We start from the raw sequence: 27,305 nt of genomic DNA, 5'->3' as shown, positions 1-27,305 counted from the left end.
CCTAAGCCTTGACATTCAAACATCATTAATCTAGTGTTGCAATTATAAACTCCCTGTGCTTTTGATTTCTTTGTTGGGCTCCCATCAACTGAAAAAAGATAAAAGTAAAAAAGGGAAAGTAAACTTTACATTTTTGCACCATTACACTTACATTTTAAACTTTTACATTTTGCACTTAACACCAGAAGCTGGAACTGTTAAGAAAAACGAAGAATACCGACTTGTGATAATGCATTATTTTGTCAGCATTAGAAATTCATGTATCAATCATTGGTTTTTTCCAGCCTTTCTCTAACAAATTTTTGTTGTCAATTAGCCCCATGTGCTGTATTGCTGAGGGAGAGATTTGCATTTCAAGACATTCCCCATGATTGACTGTCAGGATGACGCTGCTGACAGGATTCGCACTTACTCGTCTTGTATGTGCTGATAAAGTCTACACGAGGGGCTTTGTAATTCAGTCAAAAATGGATAATTTATTGCATAGTTGAACATTATTAGTAGCTGCAGTTTATAACAGTGACATGAATTACAGCTGGTCCTACTCGGAGGCTGTCTGAGGCCTAGGTTTCCCATACAATGCCACTTGAATTGAAGTGTGGCTTGTGGCCTGGATGTGTAGCCTCTTGTAAGCTCTCCAGCTACTTGAATTCTTACCCAGTTAAGTTACAGATCCAATTAGGAAGTCCATAATTTTGGAGCACTTGTGATTTATACTGCTTTTCAGAGCGCCTAGCCAGAGTTCATGAGTAATGAACACTGAGTAGTAGTAGTTCATGAGTAGTACATTGTCACCATCTCTGGGAAAAGCAGGTAGGTAACATTTGAGTATAAATAGAATTTTCATATTTTCTCCATTCATTACACTTTTTCCTTGAGAAAGCACTGAGTTTTTTGATTCCACAAAGATGTTGGGCTCTCTGAGGAAAAGAGTGTAAAAGGGAAAAGAAAATGAAGAAGTCAAATGGTTGTGGGGGACAGCTGGTGATGAAGCAGAAGCAGTCAGGGATCAAACAATCAAAGGAGAAAAGAGGGAAGTGGAGAGGAAAGCAGTGGCTCTCAGGAAGTGGATATGAGGTTTGAGAGATCCTTGGTGTGACCTGGTATTGCAGCTTCTGTGTTGATTACTATTACAATAATTTTAAATGTCCTCTTTTTCCTTTGTATAAAACCTCATCAGTGCATATGAAAGAAAACAACTGTTTTTATCAATGTATAAACTCCATGGTTGAAAGAGTGAAAAAATCAGCAGCAAATATTTCATATTATGTGAAAAATAATCAGTAAAAGTAGTCTGTAAACTGGTGACTTGAGGAAAGTGTAATTAGTGTGCTTTCGCACCATTGTTGGATCATATCTGCAGCCCCTCCATTTCTGGCTCATAGAGAGTAGCCCCATGTTCTCCCATAATCAAGATGGTATCAATGGCTGAAGCAGTGGTCGAATGAGGACGAGAAGCTGGTATCCCTGTCCATTCTAATATTTTGCAGTGTGAAAATAAGAGATCACTTTATGCTAGCAGGAACAGATGGGAAACAGATATCATCACTGGCTTTATTAAAAGCTCAACTCTATTTTTAGAGTTCTTTTAGAATTTTTAGAACATGTTTTCAGTTTCGTGTCATCATATGGTGCCAACTCCGCTGTGTTGTAGCATGGGAAGGATTGTTCAATTGTTTTTGTGTTACACCTAATTTGTGCTTTTTGCTAAAACAAGAAAGGTAAGGAAAAAAATAAAATCCCACCCCTAGTCTAAACCACAGATACTAATTTTATGTCCTCGTGAGCTCAAGTGGCGGAGGAAATGTTAATAGTTCTTTCTAGTGAATTTATTTCTATCAGATTATGCTAATCAGAGTGATTTAAAATTAGTCTGTTAGCTGCAACTCCATCTTCAGAGCAATTTGCTAAATCATTATTCACAATGGTGTTTTATAGTGTATAACACCTATGAAGACAGATAAAATTTTTGTGAGTCATTTCATGAAAGCAAGAAACCATAGAAATCTAGGATGAGACAGCCCAAGTGACCAAAGCCTTCTTGCCAGCGGGTGATCGCTGACAGGAGAACACCCAGGGCTTCACAAAAGCAGCTCCTTTACTCTATGTCTGAGCGGCACAGATTCACATTGACCTTAAAACCTATGCCAGGGAGATTCAGAAGAACGTTACCTGCATTATTGCAGATCTACAGATAGTGGAAAATACTGTACACTCAGAGATACATTTTAATTTGCATGACTGATCCTTGAATTTTCACTCTCTGTGATTTTCCAAAGCCCTTTGTTTCATCTGCACGTGGTAGTTTCTTGTTGAAGATATAAATTCTTGTTAAAATTTCAGTGTGCTTTCATGTTTAGTAAAACAATTTATTGCATTGTATTAAAAAATAAGAAATTTCTAATTAATTTTAATATTCTAGATTGCAGGATGGCCCTAGCTTTTACATAACTGCTGCTTGAAAAATAGTGAAATAATTTTGAGTATAGAGCTTACAACAAAAAGTAACTTGCTTCATTAATTTATTATGTACAATGTGCATTAGAATATCTATTTTACGTAGTAGTTTTATTAGTTTTATTAATTCATCCTTAAACAAAAATATCATTCTTGAAATAGAAAAATTAACACAGTTCATTACTTGATAGGAATTGTAAACCCACTAGGTTTGAAATTTCTGTGAATATCTGTTATATTTGGAGTTGGGTATAACCTGTGATGCTGTATAAAACACATTTTAACATATGGCATTATGTTCCAGGAACTTGAAATCCTTATTTTCTTGCCTGCAATTTTCAAATGCAGCACTTGAAATTGTATGTAGTTCTAATAATATATTGGTAAATAAGGCGGTATGAAAATTACGTGATAGTAAGAATGTGGGTGGAGACATGGGAGCAGAGCTGAGGCCACTGTTTCTCAGTACTGAAACCGTAGATTGTGGACTTATGTTTTTCCTTCTAAATATAGCGGTCATGGAAAAGCTCTGCAGCTGTAAGCTTTGCGTGCTCTTTTAGGTCAGTCTTTGACTACACCTTGATCCTAGTTTTTGCCCACTGCACCTTCATAAAGAGCCCTTGTCTTTGCCCAGTGTTAGGCTCTGTAGTTTGGTGAAATGTCAAGCAGAGAAACTTGAGAAATTATTTGATTTGTGTCATAAGATCTGAAAACTGAGACGCAAATAGGCTGGTTATGCTTCCGTTGAATCATTATGGGAGACTGTCTAATCTCATTTTCAGAACTGTTGCACTGTAAGCATTTCACAGCTCTTCTCAATACTCTGTGGGCTCTTGGTGTATCAGTGAGATCAGTCTTCTGTCGCTTAACACATGGTATTCTCTCTTGCAGAAAAAGCAGCAGCAGCTAATGAAGATGAAGTGCAAAAAGCAGATGTATCGTCTACAGGTCAGAGTGTCATCGACAAGGATGCACTTGGACCAATGATGCTTGAGGTAAAGAGCACAAAATCCCTGTATTTAGGGCAGTTCTGCTCCTCCTAGGATGAATGAAATTAAAAGGTGTAGTCAGAGGTTGCTGTAAAGGAATGGTCAGGAGAGACAAGCCATCTTGGCTATTTGATATTATGTCATTAAAGAGCAGGCAGCATATTTATTTCTCTTGCATTCAGTGATTAAACTCTTTAACTTGAAGTAGGGAGAGGTGCGGAGAGTTCTGCATCTTTGTAACACAGCTTGAGGGGCTTCAGCTGACAGCAAGTCTTGGGTGTCTGCTTGTGCATGTTTTATTCTTTCTGAGCCACAACAGCTGTGGAAGACCTGTTGCACTTTTAACAGTGACTTGTATATACTGTAGTATACAAGTGAATAATATTCCTCTAAAATTGCATGCCACTGTTGTACTGCTTTAATATTTTATCATTTCAGTGCTTGAAGCAGGACTCTTCCATCTAGAATATGAAAGTAATCTAGGAGAGATTTTCAGGATGTGTATTTCAGTTTGTTCAGTTGAGATTTCTGTCTGATTTTAGCTGTTATTTTGATACCCCAAGGGGCTGTATGATTCAAGCCTAGCTTCCAAATGTGTGTTTGCAGTAATGTTGGGTAGGTATGCGATCAGGGATCCTTATGTCATGTGCACTACTGCTTTATCTGCTTAAACTCACTTGCAAACTCTTTATTCCCATCCTGTTCTGACTATGGACTTTTTCTGTAAGGAAGAATAAATGTAACTTTAGGTAATATAAAACACAAACTCTGAATCAAGCTAAGGGAACCAAGCTTTGGCAGAAGTGTAACTAATCTGTCATTTCTGAATACCTGTATAACAGTTTTAAGTATCTGCTTTATTTTTCATAATTGGTCAAATGAAGACATAGTTTTCTATACTGTGCATGAAGTAAAGGCTCCAAATTCACACTGCAAAACATAAGACTAGACAGGTTGGAGGCATTGTTCTTTGAAAAGTGAGAGTAACAAATTAATTTATTTAATTTAATATTTATTATACATACTCACTGAATTGAATGTTGTTGTTTTTACTATCAAGGTTATGTATTCATCTCTTACACTGCTATATTAAAATTTATCTTTAATTTTCTATTAATTTAATTGTAAGGATCTGTTTTAATCACAAGGAAAATAAGAATAAGATTATATTTTTCATACTTATATTGTGTGATTGGCTACTTCAGCAAACATGACATGTAAAATCACCCATTTATTCTGTTGCCATTTAATTTAGTTTTCCTTTGCATATGAACAATGAAACATTATGGAAATTAATGAACCACGGTCCTTTTGCACCAGGAAACTTAAAAAGGACTGAAAGTTGTTCTATATTTGCTGTGGAAAGACTACAGATACTTTCTTTGTGTCTTTATCACCTTATGGAAATGCAATTCAGTTATTTAATCTTTACAGAACCCTTTTATACAACCTCTTAAAAAAAACTCCTACCTTTTCTCATTGCCAAATAATAATAAAAATTGCAGTGCTGATGAATAGTTTATTAGTTGATTTGGTTTAGAAATGTTATTGTATGTTTTTATTAGAGAATAAAACTGAAGAATACTCAAAATAATGAGTGTTTCCAGCTGAAGGAAGTGAGTAAAATTCATCAGGCAGCTGCCTCTGAGGAATATTTTAACATATTTCTTGCTTAAAGCATAAAGTAGATAGGAAGAAAGTGTAGAAAAATAGTCAAGAGAGAGATGACAACATCTCAAAAAACACAAATGTATTTTCTGTTCCAATATATAATCTAAAATATCTGTTTTCTTGATTTCTCTTCCATCATACTGTCCATTATTTGTTCACCCATTTTCCCAATAGCTCTGAAGAAAAGTTTTTGATTGTGGTGGCTCGCATCTGGGAACAGAAATAAGAAATTACTGCAAAAGTGGAGGCTTCTAAAATATTCAAGTGTCTTGGTGCACTAACTTCCTCAAAAGCCTGCTGCTGCTTACCTGCAAGATTATTTTCTTAAGAGAATAGAAAGAAATGAGAGACTGAAATATAAGGCCCTTTGTTACTCTAAGCCCAGATGGCCATGTCTGTGATCAACTCAAGAAACAGCTGGGAGGGAGCAGCACAGAGAGCACTTCTTTGCCAAACAAGTTGCCACTCTAGGAAACAGTAGGGAAAACTGAAGATTATTGTGGGATGCCAGTAATTCTCATAATCTCTTGCTTGCCGTCTCCACCTTTGAAAATTTTCTCCTTAGGACTCTCGTAAACATCTGTGATAGCTTTGGTTTTGCAGCCCCTGTGAATTAATGTGTGGACAGCTGCCAAGCAGGATGGTTCAGCCAAACCCACACCCTTCTGCCAGCTCTAAATACCGTGGCTTCTATGGCTGGCCAGCTGGGGACTGATGTGGCTAGCATCTTTTTTTTCTTCAATTAGTTTTCAGCCGACTCAGCTCTCTGGTCTGGCTCTTCATAGCCTCACACAGTACAGGTTGCTGTTTTGATGTAGGAAGTGCTAAATCAAACAAGCCATGCTTACACTGGTGTCAAATGATGGTGAAATGCAGCCTAAGACACCAATCCATAGCAGAGATGCTGATTATTGTACTAGAAATTATTATGCTGAAAATTATACTAGAGCCTCAATTTATTAACTGATTTGTAAATCTTTACTAGTTAAAATAAATACTACTCAGCAGGAAAATGTAATGAATGTTGAGAAAGTGCATATAAAGGATGGAGATCACAAAGAAACTGAATCAACAGGAGGAACCAAAAATTATCAGAAACAAAAAGAAGGCAATGATAAAAAACAATGTGGGAGATTAGAATTTGTGCCAACAGGAGGAAAAAAAGACCTGTTTTTTCTTAATTTAGAGGCAGTCAGGGAAAGTATACACTTACACATTTCTCTGTGGGTTTTATTATGTTTTCATTTTAAAATAGAACAAAGAAAGCGTTTGTCAGCCGTGGGCTCAGCTGCTCCGCCTGCATTGTGCTTTCACTGACCCTCCCCTGGAGCAAAATCATTATCTAACTTATCTAACTTAGTCTGGGAAGAACCTCTGGAGCTTCTGTATTCCTACCTCCCATTGCAGTCTGGTCTGAGTAGAGCAGGTGGCCCAGATCTGAGTCCAGCCAAGGTTTGAATATCTCTGGAAGGTGGTTTTGAAGTCTCTTCCCATATCTGACCACCTTCATGGTGGAATTTTTTTTCTTGTATCTCCATGACATTTCCTGACTTGCAGCCAGCGTCTGTTGCATCTCAACCTTCCCTTGTGAACCTCTAACCTAGAGCCTGGTTCCGTCTTCTCTTTAGCCTCCTGCTGGGTGGCTGAATGCAGAAATAAAATCCATCCTTAGACTTCTCTTTTATTGTCTGGGTTTGCTAGCTGCTCAGTAATGTGCAGTGTTTTAAACATCTCTGTAACCAATGGCCTGCTGAGACCAACATATGAGTTGTACAGTATACAAGTTGGGTCAAATAAAAAATGCCTTGTGCTTGCTGTGGCAGCTCCTCCTTGTTCTGCAGTGAGCTGTATTCACATTTAGTATGGATCCGCTTGGTTTTGACCCACAGTGAATTGTGGGTGGCCTGTTTTTCTAATTTATTTCTGTCCCTGGAGATACAATAACTAACAATCCTTCTAGTGATTTCCTGCCAATCCTTAGAGAGGTGAATAAATCAGGCAAAGCTGCAGAAGTCTGTGTAGATTGTTAATTGAATGCATAGACAAAAAGCTTTGGTGCTTTTAAGTTTAACTGTATCTTCCCCCTTTATCTGCTCATATGACATGAAATTAGAGGGATGATATATTTCTGCCATCTGCAATCGTGCTTGGAGATTGTGGGTTTCATTATTTTGCAAGGTGTTTACCTCTCTGTGCTTTTACCAGTCATATATGTAAGATTAGATGCTCAGTCTGAAATGTGTCCTTTGCTCTTACAGACAATAATGTAAGAACTAGGATAGATGAGGAAAAATTCAGTTATGTCTTCTGAATGGAGTATTTATTTTTTGTGTATTTTGTTAATCTGATTGTTTGCTATTGTGTTTTTCTCTCTCTCTCTGGTTTTCTGTTTTTCCCCCCTTTAGGCCCTAGATGGGTTCTTCTTTGTAGTGAACCCAGAGGGTAATGTTGTGTTTGTTTCTGAGAATGTGACACAGTACCTGAGGTACAACCAAGAAGAGCTGATGAACACAAGCATATACAGCATCCTGCATGTTGGGGACCACAACGAATTTGTCAAAATTCTGCTGCCAAAATCTTTAGGTATATAACTTTTCCTGATATCATACCATTACTTATTTAACTTTAGTTTTGTAAGTCAGCATTTCAATAACTTAAGTTAATGTCCTGACACTACTTACAGTTTCATCATATACATTATTTATTTTTAATGTATATATAGACTATGAATGATTAATATTATTCTCAAAAGCATCCTCCACTCTTTTCAAATTTTTCTTTTTTAAAAATTGCTCTTAGTAATTCATGTTAGCTGATATTTTTAATGGATCTCCAGAGTGAATCACTAAAAGACAGCATTAGCTATGTGAACTCTCTGTCTAGGCTGCTTGTTCCAAAAATGGCCCAGGAAAGGAGAAATATAAAAGAAAAAATCAGAAACCTCCTTATGTTAGAATTTTTATTTCAGTGTTTTTGTTCTCAGCAATACTTCCTCTTAACTTTCAAAACCTGGTTTTGTTAGTTGCAGCCATATTTGGATTCATATTGGATTCATTAGTTTTAATGTCATTGAGTTTTGGAGGAGATGAAAAGAAAGAGAAAGTCAATACTGGGTTCCTCATTTATTCACAGCAGTTTAAAAAGTATTACTCAATTCACTTTAGCATTTTAGTACTGTACTTATATACTCTGAAGAAGCAAAAATGTAAATGGATAAAGTCAATATATTACTGCATTTATTGCATTTTATGACTGAAGAGGGCAAGGAAAGAGTATTTTAAGTATGACCCTGCCATTTCCTAATGTGGTGTAACAGTGATTCGCTCTGACTGATGTCCAGTACCTATATTTGTGCATCTCAGGATTTTGTTTCTTTTTTTTACTTGTCTTAAGCACTGTGTTAGGCTTTAGTTTTATCCATAGCTCCACCCAGGTCATTTCAGCCCTTCAGTCTTTCCCATTGTAGCTGTGACTGTGTTTTTCAATATATTCCCTATTGTATTGCTTCCTGTTTTTATAAGGGCATATTAGTTTCATTTCTTTCCCTTCTAATCTGGACAGAGATTTTTATACAATGCATCCATATCTTTTAGTAGTACCTTTTAAGTTTACTGGAAAGATCCTACATACTGCCTTAATTTTTCAGTCTCATAAATCAACTTGATCTGCCCAACAGGCTTTTGCTGTGCTGCGTGACTTTTACATGCACCAATATTTAGACTTTTATTCTGCTTTTCTGCTATGTCATTTTAAGTCACTTGGAAAAAAAACGTAATAGCTGAACAAATTAGCAGTGCTCTTAAAATCTGTTAATTTTATATATGACCTGGTTATATATATATAATGTGCTGGTTTGGGCTTGAATATTAAAATTAAATTGTTGTTGTTGTTAAATGAGCTTCTTTCCCAACCAGTTTGTAAAACATCTTGATTAATTTCCTGTGGATAAGCAGCAGAAATGTGTGGTACCAGATTTGTCTCACTATCTGATCTTTTGCTCAGTGAATGGGGGATCTTGGTCTGGTGACACTCCTAGGCGTAATAGCCATACCTTCAATTGTCGGATGCTGGTGAAACCTCTGGCTGATTCTGAAGAAGGCCATGATAACCAGGAAGCACATCAGAAATATGAAACTATGCAGTGCTTTGCTGTTTCTCAACCAAATTCCTTCAAGGAGGACGGTGAAGGTAATTACCATTTCCAGTTTGTGTTAATGCACTTCCAGAGTAGTTGATAAAGTGACCTCTAAGTCCTGAAAATTGGAAAAATTCTTAGGTTTTGGGTTTTTTTAATTTGACTTTAGAAAAGTGTTGTTGTCTTGGCTGTGAGGATATACACTTGCATGCTCCTATTTGTTAAACCAGCTGAGAGAACTGAGAGAAATTCTGTTTATCTCAATAGGAGATACCCTAGTTTTATATTGCTGAAATTGTAAGAAAAATGTAATGTAGCTGACTAGGAAGAAGGTTTCAAAGGGCAATTTTTCGAATTCTTAGAATTTGAAGACAATTGTGGTTCACCATTTCCTTTACAATTTACTACTTCAGCAGGTAAATTTCCTCAGATTGTTTTGTAAGCATTCAGGTAAGTAAAAATGGTTATTGTGAAGGTGAGTTCTCAGGAACAACAAGCATTTGAGGCAAGTTTAAGAAATTTGTGTTAGAAAGTATGAAATGGTGAGTGTTGAAGAAATGTGCTCTTTGTGTGTATAGTATATTCTCTTTATTACTTAGTTCCTGAGTGGTTGAGCTACTACACAATCCATAAGTATTGGCACATGTTTATGAATCTACAGTAGATTCATAAACATGTGCCAGTACTTATGGATTGTGGTGGAGTCCTTGTTAATTTTTCTTCTGAAAGAAAATAAACCCACCTTTCCTGTTTTATTTAATGTTTTGGGAAGTAGTGAAGCTACAAACTGAGTTTTGTCTATGCGTTTATTGGTACAAAATCTATATTGTGGTCCAAATAGATTTAAGGAACTTTTTTAAAAGTATTTCTGAAGTCTTTGTGCAAGCAAAAGTCTTTCCTTTCCATATGAATTAAATGAAGTAACATTTTTCTCTAAGATTTGCAGTCTTGCTTGATTTGTGTTGCAAGAAGAGCTCCAATGAAGGAAAGACCACTTCTTCCTTCGTCAGAGAGCTTTACTACACGCCAGGATCTTCAAGGTATTGTGAAATAAGAGTAGAAGTTTTAAGTTTTATTTCCTTTTCCTCGCTGGAGAAATTGCTATAACAAATACTTTCTAATGTATCTAATATCAGGCAAAATAACTTCATTGGACACAAGCACCATGCGAGCAGCTATGAAACCTGGCTGGGAGGATTTGGTGAGAAGATGCATTCAGAGGTTCCATTCACAGCATGAGGGAGAAATATCTTTTGCCAAGAGGCATCACCAGGAAGGTTAGGTTTCATACTTTTAGCACTTTATATATTTAACCTGTTTGCCATTTGTATCTCTTGGTTGTGCTCTCTTTGTTATGCTTTGATGGAACCAGCTACTGACAGTCCCTTTCTCAAGCTGTTTACTTAGCAAACTGATGGCTCTCCAGGGAGGTCTTCAGCTTTCTCACTGGTTGTTTTAGCCTTCTTGTTACAGCTGTGCCATCCTGGAGTGTGTTTTAAATCTTCAAAATGTCAAAATTATTTTGGAAGGAAAGACCCTTGCATGTTGTCCAAATGTTGACTGACCATTATTCTTCAAAACCTCAACTCACACATTGCCATTCATTGCCTGTATTTCCTTTCTCTACAAAAATGGACTTTTAGTGTCACATTTCCTGTGAGAAACACTAAGTGCAAATTCCCAAAGCTGCACCTCTCATATTTGGAAACCTACATTGTTGTACTGTATCTAGCTGATAAGTGTTATAGGACATACCACAAGCACTTCTACTCAGTCAAGATTATGGCAGGTAAGAAATAGGAAAGTACTGCACTTTGGAATGGTCCCCAGGAGGTTTCTGTGGTAGTGGCTGGCTGGGGATTCTTCATAAAACCCTTATGCTTCTAATTCTAGTAACACAGACCCAAATTAATAAAAGCAAATAACTCTATCTAGTCCATGGGAAAGTAATTTCAAAACCAACTGGGAATAGCTGGAGCGTTTCCGGTACGGAAGCATCATTCTTTGGGTTCATGTTTAAAGAACAGGGTTTACAGCTGGCTTGTAACAAGTAGTTACCATGGTCATTAAGCAACAGACATGTCATCTTGGATACTAAATTGCAACTGGAATATCAAATTATTCCACCAAATACACACCAACAAAAAAGAGCTTTAGTCATGAGGCATTAGTTAAATATTCTTTAATATGTTCTGCTTTCCTGAAATCTTCAGGTGGAAGCAGAAATGCTGTGTTGTTTTAGATAACAGTTTTTGGGGTATATACAGTAGAAGTGCTAAAAGTTCACAGCCTTGTGCTGTGATTTCAGACAGAACTGAACAAGGCAGTATGCAATTAAAGTGACACGAGGGGATTAGAGAGCAGTTGCAGGTGAGGACCTATTTGTGCCAGAGATGATTTAGGGCTATATGTTATGGCATCCCAGCACTTTATTTCAGTCTTCTTGAAGTTACTTCTGAACAAATTAGAAGCTACTACACTGAGTTCCTAAGGTTTGAATTAGTCCTCTCTTAAGCTTTCAATGATGTGGTGAAAATAAAAGTGTTTTGGAATTTACACTGTATCATTTTGCAGTTGCAGCTTAGGATCATCATGTAAATTGTAGAATTAATCTAAATGAGAAGGCTCTTTTCTTCTTGTCAAAGTGAAAAGAGTAAGTGGTAAGAGGAGGAAAAATCTCTGGAATTATTTTCCTACAAATGATGCTGCACTGAAGAGGAATAATGGCTGAAATATTTGCTTCCCTGCCCTGAAGAAAAACAAGTCATGTCTTGGGCTGGAGCATCTTTGTGCTTGCAGTTTTCGGGTCATTGTGGTTTGACAGTGGAAGCAAAGTAATGATCTCCTACATGTAATCCAGCATTACAGTGTGAAAAAAATGCAGCATTAGCCTGATAAACAATAAAAACATGCTTTAAAATTATCTCTCAGTGTAAAATGCAGAATGTATGGTAAGTTTTTATTGGCCACAGTCAGAAAAATAGCATTTCCTCAAGAGGAATATGGAAACATTCTTGTTTGCTTAAAGAATTAGTTTGGAAAATGATTTAAGTAGAGATTTCACTTGTATCCTGTTGGCATTGAGTACTGGAATTTCCTGATGTGGTATATGCTAAAGTTAAGAGCTTTGGACCTTTTGGTGCCCAAAGGTTAAACTGAAACAATGACATACCTAACAGTGAAATTTTGTTTTGTATTGTTTCACTGTTGTAGGTTTTTGTTTTTCATTACATTTTTACTCTGAAAAACCCCTTCTGGTTGTTTAAATTGTGCTTCCTGTTTTCTCACTGCTTAGATAATACTTTGCAACCTTGCAGAACAATATATAACAGTGGGGGACAGGGAAGGAAAGCAATTGTGACCAGTCTTGCAAGGCTGAAAATGTGGTAGCTCTGTAGACCAGAAAAATGAAGGCCACACTTGGAAAACCATGTCATTTTATTACAACAGGAAGTATTAAAAGATTAGCAATGAAATGAAGATCACATGATACTATTAATTAAAAAAATAATAAAATAGAAAAGAGAGAGAAAGAACCTCGCTGAAAATACAGATATGTGAAAAAATAAGAAATTAAATGTCTTTGTAGTGCTTCATTCCTATTTTTTCCCTAAATGATTATATGAAAAATTTTGAAGTATTTTACTTCTCTCATGTCTCCAATCCTAATGTGATTGCATTTGGACTAGAAATTCTAAGTTTGTTTCATTGATGACAGAGAGTGAACAGTAGAATAAATGTTTGGGAGATTTGCTTTTCCATAACATGTTTTAATTTTTCATTAAAGAAGTATCACAGGGATCTATGGATGTTAAAAAACTGAATTTGTTGGAGTTCAGATTTACATTAAAAACTTAAAGGGCTGCAGAATGTGTTCAGTGAAGTAAACCCCAAACCTGAAATGCAGTAAGCACTGAGAAAGTGTAGCAGAGCCCCAGTTTTGATGTAGGTAATTTTATTTGTAATTTTTTGAGCTATATATATTTTGTATTTGTTCTTTTAAAAGTAATAATTTCTCTTTCCCGTTCTCATTCCTAGTTTTTCTTAGGTAAGAGTTTATGCATTTTTTAAATTAAAGAAGTAGTGAGAGTAACTGCTGCAAGACAATTGAGGCAGGCAATAAGGAGGAGAATATACAGGCTAATGGAAACAGATGATCTAAAAACTAAGGACATTTATATTAAATCATCATGATGTGATGGTGCAATGAAAAAGTGTTTGAGGAGCAAAAGGAATTAGACACATATTTGATGAAAAGTGAAATGGACATCAAGAGCTTCCTGTCTGCTCCTGAAATATCTTCTATTTCACAGTATCTTCCTGTTATTGCTGTCACTCCTTACAGATTTTCATTCGATCACCCTACATCATGCGGGATCCTTTTTTTTGTACACATCGCATCTGTTTATTTTCAAAACGCTCTTTTTGTTTGTTCTGCTCAATTTGCACCGCATCTATCGGTGCTGACCATCAGATGCTGAGCAGCTGAGCTGCCTGCCCTGCAGTTTGTCAGTAGTTCACCTGTGTTGTTGTGCTTGCCTGCAGTGCTGAGGCAGGGGCTGGCCTTCAGCCCTGTGTATCGCTTTTCCCTGTCGGACGGCACCATCGTCTCTGCCCAAACCAAGAGCAAGCTCATCCGTTCTCAGACGACCAGTGAACCTCAGCTTGTAATCTCCTTGCATATGCTTCACAGGTAATCCTGGCCGCTTCCTTACATCCACGCTCTGCCAAGAGTCGTGCAAAGCACAAGGTTGCCAAAGCAAATAGATGGTTTAAGGCTGATAGATTTCATTTGACCCAGAACTGATATCATGGAAACAAAGTGAGATTTTGAAATCAATGTTCGCAGCGGGAAAAGACTGTAAGATTGTTTCAGAATTTAAAAATGGCATGCTGGATTTTCAATGCCATGCTCTTATTTTCTTTATTTTTTGTATTTTGCATAGTAGATACAAGAAACTTTCCAACAGTAATTAAATCTAGAAAACTTAGAATTCTTCTGGTTCACATTCTGTTATTGGTTCTGGTTCTTCTTAAAATGTTATGTAAACATGTAATGATTACTAGTAAACATGTTATGATTACTAGGACTGCACTTTAGACAAAGTGTTACTTAATTCTTTGATTCCTTTCAGGCCTTGTCTTTTCTGGTGCTTGGCTAAGTTGCTCTCAATTGTCCAATCCTAAGAAGTGTCACTGCTGTTAATTTGGGTTTTTTTTTCAAAAAGTACAGACAATAATATGCTAAAGTCAGGGCTGAGTAATCACTGACATCAGAACTTCAACATACAATTTTTATTAAGTCATTGCATGTCCTGGTGTATTTGTATCAGATTTTGTTTCAGATTTTATTCCCGATCCTCTGTATCATTTTTCTTGAAAGGAAGAAAACAGTGCTAAACATAATTATAACTGAAACTATTTTATAGAAATTGTAGATTGATCCGACCAAAAGCCATCTGCAATTTATTTTCTTTGGACTGCTGAATAAACCTAATATTTTATTAAGTGCCAAATCTTAAATTTTAAAAAGCAAGCACTAATAATTTTTAAATGGTACTCATAAATTTTCTTGCACATTTTTAGCAAAGTGCTGGTACTACTGTATTTGTAATAAGCTTTTTAATGGTTAATGTTTTTCATCTTTGCCTTTATACCTAAGGTAACCAGTACAGAATAAGAAGATTCACTACTCTGTATTCTTCAATTATTTCACTACTCACACTTTAGCAAAACTGAAGGTTTATCTGCGCTTGCTTATACTGTGCAAATAGGAATGGTTTTTGTCTCATGGAGAATGCATATTAGGAATGTTCCATTTGTATTTGGAAGTCCAGAGTTGATTAGATTTTTTTGTCAGAATCTCATTTTTTTCCTTCCTAACCTACTTGACTCTGTCTCTTTTGTAGCTTTTAGCATTTGGGAATATATCTGATTTTCCTAATTTAAGTTTTAGCACAGAGTAAAAAGTGTATTACATCCTCCCATAAACTAATTAAAATCTACTGAGGAAAATAAAAGTGACCTTCAGGTGCTCTCACAAGAGCTTTTTCTCTGTGTGTGTGTGTGTTTCTCTCTCTTTTCTTTCTTCTGTCTTGCAGCTTACATCTCTAAAATATGAGTTTCAGCTCCTGTGTGTGTGGTTTGTTGTTTTTCTTCTCCCCTTTTCCTAAATGCCTGTGCAGGACTAGATTGCTAACAGCCTGTTCTCATTCTGAACAAGTATCCAGTAGTTCCCTTGGCTCACAGGCTGTTTTGGAGCAGTATTGGAATACTCTGGCAGTGTAAAAATGTGACTTTTTCAACTTTCTTTTCACTATGAACTTGGTGGGCAAATAGCCCACTCCAGCCTTGTGGTGGGGCTAACTTAGAGAATTTCAAAACTCCAGCAAACAGCTGTCCGCAGCTGTCTTGTAAAACGTGTATTTGTTGGGTCATATGTTTCAGATGAGATTTCTTTCAGTTCTAGAAGTTAGCTCTTGCCAAATTGTAGAGGAGAGATACATTAAAGGGAGTGTGAAATTGTAACCTATCAGCATTTCTAATGACTGTCATTTAAATGAGGTTTAATTTTGTTTTTTCCTCTCATTGTTTTCTAATGAGGTACTGGAAAACCATACTGTTAATGTTCAGCCATGTTGAGAGTTGCATATCACTTTTGTCAAATTGTTGATTTATTTTTGATTGTAGGGGTTTTGTGTTATTTTAAAGCGAGGTTCGGGGTTTTGTTTCTTTTTCCGTAATGTAGTTGCAAGTTGGCCGCTGTCATTTAACTAACAGGCTGTTTTTCTTCCTCTTGCCACATAGAGAGCAGAATGTCTGTGGAATGAATCAGGATTTGACTGGACAAGGAATGGGGAAGATATTGAACCCAATTAGTTCCAGCAGCCCTGCCCATCAGGCCATGTGCAGTGGGAACCCAGGTCAGGATATGACCATCAGTAGCAATATAAATTTTGCCATAAATGGCCCAAAGGAGCAAGTGGGCATGCCAGCAGGCAGGTTTGGTGGTTCAGGGGGAATGAACCATGTGTCAAGCATACAAGCATCCACTCCTCAGGGTAGTAACTATGCACTAAAAATGAATAGCCCCTCTCAAAGCAGCCCCGGCATGAACCCAGGGCAGCCAAACTCTATGCTTTCCCCAAGGCATCGTGTGAGCCCTGGAGTGGCAGGAAGTCCTCGCATCCCACCCAGTCAGTTCTCCCCTGCAGGAAGCTTACATTCACCTGTGGGAGTCTGCAGCAGCACAGGAAATAGCCATAACTACACCAACAGTTCCCTGAACGCACTTCAGGCCCTCAGCGAGGGCCACGGCGTTTCTCTAGGATCGTCGTTGGCTTCACCTGACCTAAAAATGGGAAACTTACAAAATTCCCCTGTGAATATGAATCCTCCCCAGCTTAGCAAGATGGGAAGCCTGGACTCTAAAGACTGCTTTGGAATATATGGGGAGCAATCAGAAGGTACAACTGGACAAGCAGAGAGCAGCTGCCATTCAGGAGAGCAGAAAGACAACAGCGATAGCAACATGCCACCTGTTGTCAGTGGCGAGAGACCTGATGGACAGAATAAACTGCACGACGGAAAAAGCCAGACAAAGCTCTTACAATTGCTGACCACCAAATCAGATCAGATGGAGCCTTCACCTTTGTCCAGTACCATGGGAGACATTAGCAAGGACTCCACGGGAGGGTTGCCTGGGTCTGGTTCAGCACACGGAACCTCGCTCAAGGAGAAGCATAAAATTTTGCACAGACTATTGCAGGACAGTAGTTCTCCTGTAGATTTGGCCAAGCTCACAGCAGAGGCCACAGGCAAAGAACTGAACCAGGAGTCCAGTAGCACAGCTCCTGGTTCAGAGGTGACTGTTAAACAGGAGCCAGCGAGTCCTAAGAAGAATAATAATGCACTACTTCGCTACTTGCTAGATAAAGATGATACTAAAGATATTGGTTTACCAGACATACCCCCAAAACTGGAGCGGTTGGACAGTAAGACAGACCCTTCCGGTAGCACAAAGTTAATAGCTATGAGGACGGAAAAAGAAGAGATAAGCTTTGAGCCTAATGAACAGGTAAGCTATTTTTTGCATTATGTGTGAATGGCTTGTTTCAGGCCTGCATTCCTGCCATCTGACTTCTGCTAAGAGTATCATCTTGGCACTTCAGGAGGCTGTTACCTGTCCTTTGAAATCCAGTCTTCGCTCAGTTTCCCAGTCAGTGTTACTAGGTTGTGATGATCCCACTCTGTAAAAGCACAGGCTCTGCCTGGGTGGAGGTGGATAATGCAGGGTGCCTTTCCCAGATGGTAGTCAGGTAAAGAGAAAATACTCGTGACTCTTGGTTATTGCTACCTAATTGACAGCTTTCCCACAGGCTGAGGTTGAACTGCTGTTGTGCTTGCTAAATGGGTCCTTGACCTAGCCCAGCATAGCAGCTACACTCCTCCCATGGAAAACAGGTTCATGCAGAAGAACAGGAGTTGTTTGAAAGGACTGATAACAACTTTGCATTACTGGTCTTCATGCTATACTTGACCTGCAAATTAAAATGAAAGCAAATAGACTTCTGTGCCAGTTTGGAGGATTTGATGGGGTTTTCTTGTCATCTTAAAAATTCTTTATATTCAGACTTAAGTCTCTGTGAAAGATTAATTGTTCAGTACGGAGATCATGTCTCCTCATGCAAGGTTATCTGCATTGAATTTTGCATTCAGAATTTCTTTGCTTTCCCTGCAAGATCACTTGTTGCTGTGCTGCCCAACGCAATAATAAATGGTGTATTGTTGGGACCTATGCTAAGAAGTGTTATGTCACACTGGCTTTCATGCAGAATTCACTTTCCAAAAGCAGCGGGTCCACATCACCCAGAACGCTCCAGTTTTCAGAGCTTTGCAAGAAAAAGGGACACAGTGAAAGCAATCTACTACTTCAGCATTACTGTTTATATTATTTATGAAATGGGTAATTACAATATCAATTTTAGTATAAAGCATTTTCTGGGAAGGTTATAACTAGCTGGAGTTAATGATCCTTAGATTTGTCTTACACTATCGAATCTCCCAGCTGGTCATTAATCCCTAGGCAGCCCTGTGTGTGAAGCCTTAGTTTGTAAATCATGATCAGATTATATACAATGCAAATGTTCATGTGTCTCATTCACAGCCATATCCTTAATTTTAAAAATTTTGTGTATTTTCTAATGTGTAGAGTAGCTTTGAGCTTGTTTATTTTTTTTAACCCATCGTAACTTTTTATTATGTGCATAAAGACATTCTTGTTTATATTTTCTATATTGTATTGTGAGGATGAGGAGGGATAGACTACATTTTCTTAGCCCTAAGACACAATTTTGGATTATTATTTTTTTTTATTTGCCATTTTGGCAGTGTGTAACTAGTAGACAGTTCTTTCAACAGTGGTTATAACCACAAAACATAGAGGCCAAACATGCCTCTCCAATGTAGATGCAGCATTGTTAAAATCTCAGTTATCCAGGCAACTCCTACTTTACTGCTTTTGACAACTACTGCCACTATGTAGGAGCAACTGTGGTTTTTCAATCCTTTCCACACTTTAGGGGAAACCAAGCCAAATTGTACTAATTTCTCCTCGCTGAAATTTGCGCTGATTTATCCTCAAGCCTAGATGTTAGTTTAGTTTTCAATAGAAGCCTGTATTTTTTAGTGTGTGTAGAGGTAGGCTTTAGATTCTCTTTGAGAACTGATGGTTCATTAGGCTAGAAAAATACAGATATCAAGAAATTCACAGCTAAACTAGCAAGAATGGCATATTTTTAAAATATCTGATAGATTTCAGTTCCTAGTTCAGATCCTGCGCATTGAAGTCAGTACTAGATTGAAAGCAGAGATCTTCAATCCTCCGAAATGGTACTCAGCAAGAATGTAAAATTTGGTAATCACAAAAAAATGTATGCCCTTCATCCATAGATCAAAATCATAGCCTTCAGATGATTTGTTCCCCTAGAATTAAATTTCTAAAAGAATTAAAATGTTCTCTTTTGTGATCTCTGTGGAGTACACAAGAAACAGTTTAGCTTACAAACCAATTCTCAGAGAGCAGGTTCTGTCCTCTCTAGAACTTTGCTGTCTAGTCCAAGGTAGTACTACAAACTCGTTTTATTGATGATGGAAACACAGAAAAACACTCCAGGATTTTTTTTTAATCTTATCCTAATGTGTGTCTAAAACAGATGAGGTAAGCTGCTCTTTATTGCTATTCCCATTGACAAGTGGTAGCAAGGTGAACAGTTTAAACTAGCTGCTTTACTTTTTCATAGGCAACTTGTGTCTCACCCTAAATGTAAACATCAGACTAACTATAAAACCAGCTTTCAAGAAGGAGACTTCAGTGTCTACAAGCACTGCCAACCTCAAGCAGTTCAAAATCGGATCTCCTGAATGATGAACTTTGTAAAGTGAATGGTCTATTCATTTTTTATTTTTAGGTTTTATGTTTCTGAGGCTGGGGAGGGATTTGAGGGGGTTGAAGTGCGGGCTGTGGATGTATTGCCTTTTCTTAAAATTTGAAGACAGAGTTTGTCTCCCAGGAGAGAGAGAACCAGAGGTACAGAAAGGTCCAGGGGTTGGGTTTGCTCAGAAAAGCACAAAGCAGTGTAGGATAAAGTGGTAGGGGCTTCCTCAGCTCCAAGGTATGGGGCAGCCAGTCTTGTCAGTGTGATGGAAGACTGCTGGATAATGACAGAAGGGCTTTTGTTGCTCCTGTTGGCTGTAAACAGAACTTTAAAACCCACTTAAAATGCAGTGAAACCTGGAGCTGAATAAACAGAAGTCCAGCATGGAGAGGAAATGATGGGGAATATAGAATAATGTAAGTGTTTAACTGTCTGAAGGCCAGGCTTTTAAACAAATAACCACTTTACCCCAATTATAAAATCACTGAAAATATTTAGTGTCAAAACTCTTCAGCTTTGGAAGATGGTCTCCCACAGGAAGTGCTCATTGCCTAAATTTAGATCAAAGCTGGAACTATTTAGTACAAGACTAGAACACAGATTCTTGAGCTAAATTCTTCCATCCTCCTGCATCCTTCCCCCTCCTTTTTCCTCCCATATGTAAAAATTAGCCATGTGCTTGTGTTACCTATTTTGCAGGTTTATTTAAAACTTCCCCTCCCTGAGGAATGTTGTATTTTTAAGTAATTAGTCACTGGAGTGTGCAGTTTCTCTGGAAACTGCAGCAGAGCAGCGGTGGGATGGCCTCTACAAGGGAGATCAGTGTGTTGGGAGGCAACAGAGCCATTGCATTTTTTCCTTTTACTTTTGGTGTGACTTTCTGTGCAGGAAATGCTTTGAAGTGCACCACTGTACCAAAAATAGCAGTCTTCTAGGTAGTGTGTTTAAACATACTCTTCTGCAGAGAGCAGCAACTGACAGGAAGCCTTTCTCAAATGGCAGAGAATATTTCCAGCCCTGCCTTACCTTTTTCCCTTCCTTTGGTGGGATGATGATTATCAGGCTTTATTAGGCTGATTGCTGTTCCAGTTACAGCAGCTGTAAGGGAGGGGGGATGAAAGAGGGACCTGCTGGGGACACTCAGCGGGGCTTTTCCTCCAGCACCCACCATAGTAGGGCTGTTGCTGTCAAGCACCACAAGTTCTCCTATGGCTCACCACTGTTAGAAAGGGAAGAGAGTGTCCCTCAGCAGTAAACCTGCCTTCTCCTGTTCTCCCTGACTGTCCACTGCCAGGAGCAGCCCCTGCAGTGATGAGGAGGTGGTCAGATGTGGCAGGGACTGGCTGACAGCTTGGATGGAGAGTGAAAGTACAGGGGAACATTAGAGAAACATCATGAACAATGTTAGATATGGCCTTGCTAAAGTAGCTTGTTCTCTGAGAAATCACCTGGGGGAGCGTGGAATGAAATCCCAATCTCCGCAAGTGTACTCTCCTCTTTTTTGTTCAGTAGACCATAAAGACAGACTGTTTGACAGGGACTTTGCAATGCAACAGTCTGCACAAATGCTGTTCCAGATATCATCTCAAGTATGTACATTATTGTCCTAAAACTCAGAAACTGCTCTGGTGTTCCTCACATACTTTATCAACTCTGCTGTATTCATGCTTTATGTGGAAACCAGTATCTTCCCAATACTAGCATATTTTCTCTACACATGCCACTCATCTTTAAAAAACCTATTTCTGGTTTAATAGTCCAGAATCCATTAAGTTCATGAGGAGCATTTGTTTCTTCTTGAAATTCTATCAAAATCTTAGAATGGGGATTCCATTTTCTGAATGTCTTGCAGTAAGAGTTCTGCTTTCAAATGTTAGTCATAGAATAGCTTGATAATTTAATAGGATTTCTAGCCAATTTTATATTTATTGCAGTTACCAGGGAGAAAAATACTGTGTTGGTTCCACTTCTAATTTCCTTTTCCCTTCTTTTCATAATCCTTTAGTTTATTGCCAGTTTGGAGCAGGGATTTGGTTGCATTTGCCTCTTATGGTCAAATGTTTTGCCCTTACTTCTGAGGTAGAAGATGAGCTAAACTTCAAATTTATGCAAATCAGGTGTAGTTTCAAGTTGTGTCCCCACCAAAAGACATCCTGTTGTAAGTCCTCAGAACATAGGGTCACAGTGCAAGCCATGGGCAATGCCCATGGCAGGAAGGAGATTTCCATCTTACCCAGTATCTTATCCAGTCCTTCACAATCCATGGAAGCTACGCTTTGAAACAGCAACTTTTGTAAACCAAACTTCATGTTGAGGTGCAGCTGCCTTTCAGTACAGCTGAAAAAATTCTGTAAGCTCTTAAGTTTAATCTGTATTTCTCTATATGACAGTATAAATTAAGTACTTTTTCAAATGCAAAAATATCCGTGAGAATTATTTGTCTTACACTTTCTGGCACTTAGTGCCCAAGTTCTACAGAGATTGTCATAATTGCATTACTTAGACATGAAAATTACTTAGACATAATGAAAATACCCACACAAGAACTTTCTTGTGATGCTTAGCACTTTATCAGGTACCTTTTATTTTTTTTTTAATTCCTGACAAATAATTGTTTCACAGGGAGCTTAGGGCGTGCCTTCTATTTACATAAATTCAGTTTAGGCCATTAACAAAATAAATATAGAATATAAATAAAAGAAAAATCCCATGAATCTAACCAAGTAAATATTTTAATGTTGGTTTCTGCACATATGGTGCCATTTGAGGGTGAATCTGGAAAGACTTAGGCTAACGTCACAGGATGGTGTTAATTCCAAATCTCTTGGAGCTTTTGTAGCAGTTGAGAACTCTTATAAAAATATAAAGATGAAATATTTAATATTGATTATTAAGCAAAAAAAGGGAGAAGGTTACGTGTTTGGGTTGTTGTAATACATCTGTTATATTTGCCCTTTCTTTGCCACTTCTGAGAGGAATTAGAAACATCTTAGGGAGTGCAGTTTTCTGACATATTTGGATCAATATGTTCTTCATTGGTGTTTTTTTAGGTTTGGTTTTGAGGTTGGTTTTTTTTTTTTATATATATCTAGTGTTTGAACAAAGAACTGCAGTAGCCAGAATGCTAAAAGAAAAGATGACACAAAATCCCACATAAAACCAACCAAAACCCCCCCCCTGCAACATATAAAACTTCCCTTTGCTGTTGTCTCAGATACATGTAATGAAGGCCATATGTCTTTATTCCCCCAAAGAGTACTGAATCATCCTTCTATAATTTATGATGCTCTATATCAGTCTCTTCTCCTGGCTCTTGCGGTCTTCTTGTAGCAGATCTCCCATCGCTCAAACTGCAGCTCCTATAAACATCACTCATGGCTGTCTCTTGGAGCGCCTTTTTGAATCTGCTTATCACCTGTCCCTGCAGTGATTTAGGCTTCATATAATCACTTTTGATTCCTCCTGGCACAGCCTTTTCTACTGATGTGCTGGGTCCACCCAGCTGCTTGTAATTGCCTGGAAAGCAGTGAGTCATCAGAAGGATTTGTCAAGAACAGGTAGTCTTGGGCCAGCCAACCTGTTTTCCTCCAGTAAGAGGGTAGCAGAATTGTTGGCATAAGAGAAATAGTGTGTCAAGGTGTTTTGAGGAAGACCCTTTTCCTTATGGCAGGGTAGAGGTGCATGGTCAAGATGAAACTGCTGTGAGTGGTGAGGAAGCTGTTTGGAAATCCCTCCACACACAGTGGTTATTGAAGGATTCGCTGTCAGCATGGAGATGCTGCAGGACTCGTGCAGCATCTAGAGCTGCTCAATGTTTCAGTTAACCTAAATGACCTGATGTGACAATAGAGCTTGGTAAAGCTGAGTGTGGCACTTGAATGTCTGCAAACACCCTGGAGGACACAATTCAGATTCAGCTACAACAAAGAGATAGAGACAAAATATTAGAACATTCAGGGTGAATAAATGCTGTTTATTATCAGTACTCAAGAATATTGTCTCAGATTTTTTTTTTTAAATATGAGGGTAGAAGTGACTAAATAGGAGTTTTTCAGAGCTGTTCTAGGGATCATAGTGATGACATGATGAGTGAGAGTCAGTAAATGTCATGTAATTAAAAGAATCACATGCTTTTCTGGAATATGCCATCAAAGCATACTATGTGTAGAGGAAATTTTCTGCTTTACCCAGCAGCTATAAGGCTTCATTTTAAGTCCTGTCTTGGACATGGCTTCAGCAAAAGTGTGGGTCAACAGAAAGCAATCCACAAGAGCAACAAGAGTAATGAGAGGCCTAGAAAACAGGTTGTTTGCTGAAGAAAATTCACAAGTTGACATTGTTTATTCATTTCAGCTTAGAACACAAAAGGACACATGTTTTCAAATACAGAAAAAAGTTAGGAAAAGAAAGGGTAGCACAGTATGTTCTCCAGATTCAAAATATGATTGGAAGGAAGGGTCTAAATTTCTGCGTGAGAGATTTTGTATTGATACTGATAAAAAAATACAAGAGTAGTAAGGATGGCAGAGTGCTGAAACCAATTCTCCAGGGAAGCTGTGGATTTTCTGTCTCTGGATGTCTTTAACAAGCAGTTGTATGAACTTCCATAGGGAATGGCATACACTGATTTTGCCTGGAGGCTTTAGATTTCTTCCAGTCCTCTGATTCTCTGATTTCCTACCATTTTGCCAATAACACCAGTCTCTAGATCACCCACATGCTGCCTTTTAATGGGGTGAATTCCCTCCTCTTTTGCACCATATACTACAATTTATATGACGAGGGCATGATGTAGAAATAATAAAAAATAACACCGTGATTATTTGCAGTCAGTCACCCAAAAAAAGCACTTAGCAGTGTAACCTTGGGACGTTTTAGCTACCTTTGAATAAAATAGCTGGACTTCCCAGGAGCAGGTTAGATGTGGTGGCAGGAGTTCTGTACAGACTAATGTGTAGTGCTTCCTAGCTAACCTGTGAGAACCTCAGTAGGTATTTTAAAGCCATCTCAGGTATTTCTACAGTATCTTGTGATCTGTGGCCCAAGTTTGCTCTCAGTAAGAAGTTCATGATGTGGGGAAGGACCAAAAAAAAAAAAAAAAGCCCAGGAAGAATTGTATTTCAGTTCCGCATGTTTGTGGTGTTATTTCTCAGTTCCCCATCCTTCACAGGTGGCTGCTCACTCTGCCTCTTCTCTGTCATTGCACATTTCCTAACGAAGACACTGATTTTGAGTAGATATTTGTTATCAATACTGTTATATTTACTGTTCAAGATGGTGGTAAACTGAAACTGGACACCCTGTTCTTAATTATTACCCAAGTTTTACTCTTATCAAGAGTTTAGGATTGAGAATTACAATGAGTTATAATGATTTCCACATTTCAGTCAGAAAATTATTTTAATTCTGGGAGGTTTTAGACAGAGAAGCGGACAAAAGAGAATACCAGTGAAAATCAGTATACAAGAAAAACAAGCAGGTCGGTAATTATGTTAGTATAAAGTGAACTTGATTTTTCTCCCGTCTTTATTTCATTAATTTTCAACTGAGTTTAAATGTAAATTCATATGTATATTTCTCTTGTCATACTCTGGAGAAGTTATTTTTGATGTTTGGGAAGTTGGGAGTAAAATAAATTCCCAGTCCAATGTATATATCTTGCCACTTAACCTCTGTAGAGTTATTCAGTGTTCAGGTTTTGAATATAACAAAGAAAAGGCATATGAGGAATTGGTATAGCCATAAAGTAACTTTTTGATTGTATGCTTTTAATCAAGTCATAAAGAGACTAGAAATACAAGTGTGCTGAAAGAAATAGCAGTTATATCTACATAAACCCCCATCTTCAGCACTCCTGGCTCTCCTGTTATCCCCGCTGTCCGCTCTGATCACAGAGGCCACAGGGAGGAATCCCCCTGTTGCCCAAGGTATGGAATCAGCCATCCCCTTGCGGGGCTTTTGAAGGGTGCCAGTGCCACACTGGGCTCCCCAAAAGCAAGGCAGAGTAGCCCTGGGAAGCCTGCCCAGTCCCCTTCCAGCAGGTTTGTGAGCCTCCTCCACATCAGGCCTGTTGCCAGGCTCCTCCGAGGACACTGGGGGGCTGCCTGGCTTGGCCAACAGCAGGCGAGCAGCCCCCTGTACTGTGGGTTTTGTGTTCTTCGTTGCAGCCAGGCAGTGAGTTGGATAACTTGGAAGAGATTCTGGATGACCTGCAGAACAGCCAGTTACCGCAGCTTTTCCCGGATAGCCGCCCAGGTGTGCCAGCAGGCTCGGTGGACAAGCAAGCCATCATCAATGACCTCATGCAGCTCACCAGTGACAGCAGCCCCGGCGCGGCAGTGGCCACCCAGAAACCAGCAATGAGGATTTCACAGAGCAGTGAGTGCACCCCGGGCTCGGGAACCCCCCGGTGCGGGCTCTTGGTGCCCCGGTCAGCCAGGGAGGAGCTGGGCAGCTCCCCGTCCTGGGCTGCTCTTGTGTGGGGACAGAGCGCCATCTGCGGTCCTCCCAGCTCCAGGCACACAGGAGTTGTGTCTAGCTCACACATCCTGGAACTCTGTGTCCCCAGAGATGTTCTCAGGGGTACCCTCAAATCAAACATCCCCTCCTGCCATGATAGGTGACGCTGCTGTTGGCAGGGTTTTGGCATGGAGAGCACGTGCACTTTTTTGCAATGTGGGTCATTCTTTTCTGGCAGCTCTTGCAGCAAAGCTTTTCTAAGCATGAAGGAGAGTCTTCTTCTAAAACCACAAGATTAATAGACGGACAGAAGATTAAGAATAGCCAACTTTAATTTGAGATTGTGGCTTTTAGTTGAGTCGCTTCCAGCTGACAGCTTTCCTTAACCTTATTAATCAGCTTACAAATCAGCATTGAAACCTTGGTTTGCCATCATGGTGTGATGGAAAGTAAGCAAGACAGGACTATTATCAAGTACTAATGTTGAATAAAACAGCATTAAAAAAACACTACTTCATTTTTTGCTCCTGTTGGCTAGGATGGCCACATCTATTTACTTCCTTAGATGTGCTCTAGGTTTTTTTCTTATTGAACACAGGGTTTAGATAATATTTTTAGCCATTCTGATAATACTAAACCGACACTGAGCCACTTTCAAATTCACTCAAATTACTTAAAAATGCTTAGATAAATACTAATATTCTATCAATAAATATTCATGTTTAAATTCATATTAAGGCCACTTCATATTCTTAAATTATCATTTGTTATCCATGCTGCCCAGAGAAGGATGCTTGGGTTTTATATACTTGCTTTTGTGAGTATAGAGGTACAAACAGCAGCACCTCTAAAGTCAGAAGGAAATCTCTATGCATGTGAAGTCTTCAGCATATTCTTCCTGAAGCAAGGTCTGTTTGTTCCTTCCAGCCTTTTGGCTTTCTAAGGCTTTAAATCTGCTTTCTAAGCTACTGGCAGTACAGTAGCAGTATGACTGTAAATGAGAGTGGCTTCATGGTTAGCAGCAGTTCTCTAAAAGCATCCTGTTTCCCATCTAAATTAAAACCCTAAAATATTCTCCCTCGGCTCAGTCTTGAGTCTGTGCCTGATTCCCCTAGGAACTCCTGCCTTGTGTTCAGTAGAAGATCATACAGAAAACAG

The 27,305-nt window shown here is 38.5% G+C and overlaps 1 protein-coding gene across 3 annotated transcripts in view; it reads left to right on the top strand.

Moving 5' to 3' along the window:
* The window catches only part of NCOA2 (nuclear receptor coactivator 2), a 185,074-nt gene that overhangs the window by 133,221 nt on the left and 24,548 nt on the right, over window positions 1–27,305 (top strand). For all 3 annotated transcript variants that reach the window (XM_041412552.1, XM_041412551.1, XM_041412554.1), the window contains 8 exons: window positions 3,349–3,452; window positions 7,523–7,700; window positions 9,120–9,305; window positions 10,191–10,292; window positions 10,389–10,529; window positions 13,798–13,945; window positions 16,060–17,329; window positions 25,856–26,066. In XM_041412552.1, coding sequence (XP_041268486.1) covers window positions 3,349–3,452; window positions 7,523–7,700; window positions 9,120–9,305; window positions 10,191–10,292; window positions 10,389–10,529; window positions 13,798–13,945; window positions 16,060–17,329; window positions 25,856–26,066 — 2,340 coding nt within the window. The remainder of the gene's footprint in view (window positions 1–3,348; window positions 3,453–7,522; window positions 7,701–9,119; window positions 9,306–10,190; window positions 10,293–10,388; window positions 10,530–13,797; window positions 13,946–16,059; window positions 17,330–25,855; window positions 26,067–27,305) is intronic.

This window comes from Onychostruthus taczanowskii, unplaced genomic scaffold (genome assembly GCF_017590055.1).
Source record: "Onychostruthus taczanowskii isolate IOZ18803 unplaced genomic scaffold, ASM1759005v1 scaffold4, whole genome shotgun sequence".
In the NCBI taxonomy this organism is placed as follows: domain Eukaryota; kingdom Metazoa; phylum Chordata; class Aves; order Passeriformes; family Passeridae; genus Onychostruthus; species Onychostruthus taczanowskii.
This window is presented reverse-complemented; position numbering and strand designations above follow the sequence as displayed.